This window comes from Orcinus orca, chromosome 3 (genome assembly GCF_937001465.1).
Source record: "Orcinus orca chromosome 3, mOrcOrc1.1, whole genome shotgun sequence".
NCBI classification, from domain to species: domain Eukaryota; kingdom Metazoa; phylum Chordata; class Mammalia; order Artiodactyla; family Delphinidae; genus Orcinus; species Orcinus orca.
The window spans coordinates 62633809-62640241 of record NC_064561.1 but is presented as its reverse complement, the minus strand read 5'-3'; the positions used below and the strand labels follow the sequence as shown (position 1 = coordinate 62640241).

Here is a 6433-nt window from a genome sequence, read left to right as displayed (position 1 = left end):
CCCCTGAAGGGACAAAGCGGGGAAGAACGGATGTAGACGGGCCTTTCCCTTCATTTCTGGGGGTTCAGCTTCACAGACAACTAGGGTCTCAGGGCACCGCGAAGCCAGGAGAGTTACAGATTCTTCTCCCTAGAGGATCCAGCATACCCAGCCTTTGTCCCCATTTTCTCTTTTGGCTTCTAGTATTGGGCAGAAAACAAGAATGAGTGGTCCTAACTGCTGTTGAGTGATACAATAATGCTGCAGTTAGCTTCTGGAGAGTTGAGGATTCCTGGAGAGAAGCTCCTGACCTGCTCAAAATGTATTTCATTTAAATTAACCAGAATGGTAGTCTTTTGCTACAGCTGGAAGCATTTAGCGATCATCTCGTCCAGCCCTCTCTTATGGGTAAACTGAGGCTCAGCCAGCATCACACTGACACAGTGTTTGAATGCTGTCCCAAGCCCAGGCCTCCTGAGGCTCACAGTCCTGGCTGTGTATTCTGTATTTCAAGAATCCCACCAGCCTTGCTCTGTGTCTTGTGCATGAATCTACATCCCCTCCGCTGCAGTGCAAGTTCACTGTCAATTTCCCGCAGTGGATTTTAGACTGGTGATTCCGTGAGGGTAGGGATGGTATCTGATTCACATCTGTGTCTCAGCCTTCACCACGGACTCTGGTGCAAAGCAGGTGAACAGAGGAGAGCAAGGAGCCAGTTTGTACCTGCAGACAAACCGTTCTCTAGAGAGAGGACCCAGGTCACTCCTGTTCCCAAAGGAGGGAGGAAGAAGAGAGGAACAAACATTATTCCATGATTTCAGTGTGCCAGGCACTGTGTCAAGTGCTTATCTCAGTGCATTCCTCACAACAATCAGTGGAGGTGAAACTACAATGTCCATTTAACAGATGAGGAAACTGCAGTACACAGACACTGAGTTGGCTCCTGGCCTCTAGCAAGCAAGATCCCAGGGCAGAGCCTGAGGCCCCAAGCATCAGGTTGTGAGGAAGTTGACTCAGTGCTCTCCTTTCTACTCCAGCTGTCAACATCTTCACCAGAACCCAAGAAGGCATAGCCATGCAATTCCCATTTTAGAGCTCAGGAAACTGAGGCTCAGAAAGGGTTAGTGAAAGGGCCACACGTGGCTTCCCGCACCGGGGTTAATCCTCTCCGCTGGTTGGAGGACGGGACCCAGGCAAGGGGGTTGACTCCGATGCGGAGAAGACCTGAGGGTGGGGAGGCCAGACCCGGTTGGGCTTCCTCTTAGGCCAGGGGGTGGCCCCTTTCACCCCGCCCCACCCCTATTAACCTTCGTGGAATCCTGACTCACAGCCCCAGGCGTGGGGTCCTAGCTTACAAGCTGCCAGGATCACTGAAACCCGAAGGCCGTTCCGCGGTGGAGGCGACGAGGTGGGCTCAGCTGGGCGCGCAGGGCTTTTCTCCCAAGCCCGAGGGCGGCGCGGCCGCGGTCCCAGGATTCCCCATGCATTATTCACGATGTTTACTAGCGCGGGGAAAGGAGAGGAGAGAAGAGGGAAGGAGAGGGGAGCAGAGGGGAGGCGAGGGCGGGGCAGTACTAACCTCAGGGCACGCAAGTCCGAAACTTCGGGAGGAAAGACAAAGTAGCTAAGTGGTTAAGAGCCTGGGAAGTCAGACGTGGCGCCTGGCACACAGTAGGCCACCAGTAAATACGTGTGTAACGGATAACGACAACGGAACGAGTGAGTGAATGGCTTTGCTCCCAACCAGTTATGTTGTCTTGGGCTTAACCCATCTGGCCCTCGTTTTCTTCGTCTATAAAATGGCATAACAGTAACTATTCCACAGGGTATTGAGGGCACCCTGAGCTAACTCTAAATTGCCTAACGCACAGTAGGAGCTCTAAAATGAACGCTGCTGTTGTGGGTAATGGCGCTTGTAAGCATCAGCGGCCCAGCAGAAGTCCTCTGATCGACTCCCAAGGCCGGTGGGCAGTCCTAAAAACTAACCTGCAAGATTCCTTAGACTGGCGGCTTGGGGAATGGGGGAGACGGGGGGCAAATTGTCTTTCTCAAGCGAAGGCAAGAAAGACAAGTGCAGGGAGGAAACTTCAGACCTCCTGCACTGGGCAGGCAGTCACTTTCCCCACCTCCACCCCGGGAGGTGGAGGTCACCTGGGGCTCATTCTGGTAGTTTCTCATCCTCCCCGGAGCCCGTCTGGGCGCTTGGAGGCGCCCCTTCGCTGCGCGTCTGGGCCGGACTCTGGTGGACCGCACCGGCGTGGGACCAGGAGCGCCCTGGAAATGGGCAGTTTGGCGGCAGCTGGGCAAAGTGTGTGTATGGGGGGGCGGGGAGAGGGAGGGTCAGCTTCCCGGCCCACGGCTGCCCTTCTATCTGGGTTATGAGAGTTGGGACAGGATGGAGAGGTTTGGGACTTTGGGGGAAAGAAGGTCCGAGAAGAAGAAAGAATCCGGAAGGTCTGCGGGCTGGAGCCGGGCAGGGCGGGGCGGACGGGGAGAGGCCCGGCCCGGCCAGGGTATAAATGCTGTGTCTGGGGCGGCGGGGGCCCGCGCGGAGAGCTGCTGCCTGGCCTCGCCTCCCGGGCCGCCCCCGCGAGTCTCGGGCACGTGAGCACGCCTGCGCGCGCGCCCGGGCCCTTCCTGGCAGGCTGCTTGTAAGATGAGTGAAGGAGCAGGTGGGGGAGAGGGGAGGCAGCGAGCGAGAGGGCGAGGGGAGCGCGGGCGCTGAGCGGCGCTCACTTGGAGTGCGGCGAGCGAGAGAGCGAGAAGAGCCTGATCCATGTCCCTCGCTGCCTCCCTGCCCGGCGTGCGAAGATGATGGCCATGAACGCCAAGCAGCCTTTCGGCATGCACCCGGTGCTTCAAGAACCCAAATTCTCCAGCCTCCACTCCGGCTCTGAGGCCATGCGCCGAGTCTGTCTCCCAGCCCCGCAGGTACGTAGTGGAGCATAATTACCGCTCTAAGGCACATTTTTTTGACAGGCACTTGGTTCATGTTTTTTTCATGTCGCCCAGAACAATCGCCGCTGTCTGAACCCCTCTCCTTGTCTCCCCCGTGCTCTCTCCCGGCGCGCTCTCTCTCTCATTCATGTCTCTGATCCACACGTCTGTTTCAGCAGAGCCTCTGTCTCCGTATTAATTTTTATGACCTGGGCTTTGAGGAGAGGCATCTCTGTTGCTTGAAAATGTGTTTTAATCCTGAGTTGACAGTATTCCCCACTGACCGTGCTGTGCGCCTTCTCGCTTGCAGCTGCAGGGTAATATATTTGGAAGCTTTGATGAGAGCCTGCTGGCACGCGCCGAAGCTCTGGCGGCGGTGGATATCGTCTCCCATGGCAAGAACCATCCGTTCAAGCCAGACGCCACCTACCATACCATGAGCAGCGTGCCCTGCACGTCCACTTCGTCCACCGTGCCCATCTCCCACCCGGCCACCCTCACCTCGCATCCGCACCACGCAGTGCACCAGGGCCTCGAGGGCGACCTGCTAGAGCACATCTCGCCCACGCTGAGCGTCAGCGGCTTGGGAGCCCCCGAGCACTCGGTGATGCCGGCACAGATCCACCCGCATCACCTGGGTGCCATGGGCCACCTGCATCAGGCCATGGGCATGAGCCACCCACATGCCGTGGCGCCTCATAGCACCATGCCCGCATGCCTCAGCGACGTGGAGTCGGACCCGCGAGAGCTCGAGGCCTTCGCGGAGCGCTTCAAGCAGCGGCGCATCAAGCTGGGGGTGACCCAGGCGGACGTGGGTGCGGCTCTAGCCAACCTCAAGATCCCCGGCGTCGGCTCGCTCAGCCAGAGCACCATCTGCAGGTTTGAGTCTCTCACTCTTTCGCACAACAACATGATCGCCCTCAAGCCGGTGCTCCAGGCCTGGCTGGAGGAAGCCGAGGCCGCCTACCGAGAGAAAAACAGCAAGCCGGAGCTCTTCAACGGCAGTGAGAGGAAGCGCAAACGCACGTCTATCGCGGCACCGGAGAAGCGCTCGCTGGAGGCCTACTTCGCTATCCAGCCGCGGCCCTCATCCGAAAAGATCGCGGCCATCGCCGAGAAACTGGACCTTAAAAAGAACGTGGTGAGGGTCTGGTTCTGTAACCAAAGACAGAAACAGAAACGAATGAAGTACTCGGCTGTCCACTGACTGCTGCGGGGTGGAGCGTCCGGGGCCGGGAGAGCTGAGTGTATGTCCCCCTGGAGTTGGGGGGCACGGTTATGGGGGCTCCGAGACGTTTCCTGGTAGGTCAGGCTGTCTCCCCCGAAGTCACAGACTTTCCCCTTTATCCCACCTCGTTGCCTCCCGGCCTTCTCTTTCCATTCTTTTCTTTCTATTCCCACCAGAAAAGTTTGGGCGCTAAGAAAAAAATTCCTGAAAGGCAGGCCTGGAGGGGCTTGTGCTGTCCGTGGTGCTGAAAATCGCCCTCGCGCACAAGACCGCGCGACCTCACGGCGGGAGCCCAAATGCAGGGGATGGTCAATGGGCCCGAACGCACGACTCTGGGGTGAAGACACCACTTTACTAAGCGCGACTAGACAAGGGGTGAAGGGATGGGAAGGAAGCGATAAGGAATAACACAGAGTCTAAGTGGGGCACAAACATGTACTGGAGATTTATTTAGAGTATAAAATACATGTATGTTTCCAAAGAATAGCCTTATACTCCGTTCGTCACCTAAATTTTATCCATTTCATCCTTTGGTTTGTTGTAAGTTGTCTAAGGTAGCATAGATTAGGTTCAGGGAAAATGTTCGGGGAGGAGCGGGCTCTGAGTTGTTCTCCACCATAAGGTGGGCTCCAGAAAAGGTGGGCCCAATTCAGCGACTGAAAATGCTGGGGTGGGATGGGGGGGATCCTGTAGCTGGTTTGCAAGCAGCAGCCGGCCCCTGCTGTGGCTCGTCCGCCATGATCTGCTGGGTAATGACAGCAGTTTGAGGGGTAATGCCCGCCTGCAGGAAAGCAGGGCATTGGTAGCAGTCGGACTGAGGACTCTCTGACCCCAGCTCGCTGTTCCAGCCAGACTCCCAGAGCAGCTGCATAGAGGCAGCTGCTCGAACGAAAGTAACTGTAACTTTTCCGAATCATATGCAAGTCCTTCTAACACGTCTCACCTCATTGTGCTTTTAGTATTATTGTTAGCACCGTTATTTACTGTTATTTATTTAACTCTGCTTCTTTCCATCCCCCAACCTCTCGGTGGAGGTTCACTCAGCTTTGAACGGAAAGAGGGGCGAAACCCCGGCTTGCATCTTTCTCACCCCGAGTCCCTCTGGCCCCGTCACATGTTTTCTTTCGTTGCTTCATGTAATTTGCGTGTTGCTGTGTGACCTTTGGTTTCGTTGTCCGAATAGACACAAATAAAATATTGTTTCCTTCTCTCTTTACCCCTTGAATTAACTTCTAAAATAAATGCTTTATTTTTCAACCCGAATTGCAGTGTTTTTTCTTTCTCGGAGATTAAGGACTACTAGTCTTGGAAAGGATTTAAAAGTGAGAACCCAAAAGGGCCGGACTGTCATTTCCAGGAGGCCAGTCTCCTGCAATCTTCCCTCCTTGCTCCTCTTTCGGGGCTGCCTCATCTTCTCACCCAGATCCTCCCCGGACCTCAGGGTTTCCAGGCCCTTCCTCCACGTTTCCCACGTGCTAATCTTTCAGCTTTTATTTGCTCAACTTGACTCAGACAAAACTTTTAGGCCTGACTGATGGGAGTAGGCGCCCCCAATGCCTCCACTCTTTGGCTGAACGATCCTGAAGTGAGTGTAACTTCTCTGAGTCTCCATCGGTTGTCTGCAGCACGAAGATGCGAATACTTACAAGGCTATTGTCAGGACTAAGTAAGATTATTTATTTAAGGTGTCTGGTAGTGCTTGGCTCTTCTCGGGAAACATGATTATTTTAAAAGTTTCAAACAGCTAGATGGGAGGTGAGGAGAGATGCAAAAAAGGGAGGAAAGTGTTCTTTGCTGGGACAGAGTCGTTTGGGCTTCCTCGAGGTCAATTCAGAAATTCATTTGGAATTGTCACCCAGGAGATTATTCCACGGTCTATCGAGGCTTCTGTCTGTGTGTGGGTGTGGGTGGGGGGTGGATAATGAGATAATTGCGGCAAAGATCCTGGCCTGGTGCCTATACACAGTAGGTGCTCAACAGATGCCGGTTTCCTTCTCTCTCTTCCACATACTCTAAAAGGGGGAGGAAATCTTATCTGTGAGACGCAGAAACACCTTCATGATTTAAAAATTAATGTTCCAAGTCCTGGAGTCGTCTGTACATTTCCCCACTGTGTCTGCAAAGAACTCTGCGTCATCACCTCTGGACTGAAATTCGAAGCAGAGCGGGTCTCCCCTCCGCGCGATACGCCCCCCTATTGCAAAAGCAAACCTGGGGATCATCCCCAGCCCCTGGGTCTCACCCTGTCGTCCCCGCCTTGCGCACCAGCCCCAGCGATTCCGCCACCTC

General features: G+C 55.0%; 1 protein-coding gene across 1 annotated transcript; it reads left to right on the top strand.

Annotated features, from left to right (window-relative positions):
• Positions 1-2693: 2693 nt before the first annotated feature.
• Positions 2694-4793, top strand: POU4F3 (POU class 4 homeobox 3). The gene is made up of 2 exons (XM_004280399.3): positions 2694-2910; positions 3227-4793. Exons 1-2 carry the CDS (start codon positions 2791-2793, stop codon positions 4121-4123), a joined length of 1017 nt encoding a protein of 338 aa, XP_004280447.1. The 5' UTR covers positions 2694-2790; the 3' UTR covers positions 4124-4793.
• The last annotated feature ends 1640 nt before the right edge of the window (positions 4794-6433 follow it).

Bases quoted from the DNA above. Each gene is read 5' to 3' on its own strand.
- POU4F3 (XM_004280399.3), top strand. From the start codon at position 2,791: ATGATGGCCATGAACGCCAAGCAGCCTTTCGGCATGCACCCGGTGCTT. The intron at 2,911-3,226 runs GTACGTAGTGGA...TCTCGCTTGCAG, and splicing joins TCTGTCTCCCAGCCCCGCAG to CTGCAGGGTAATATATTTGG.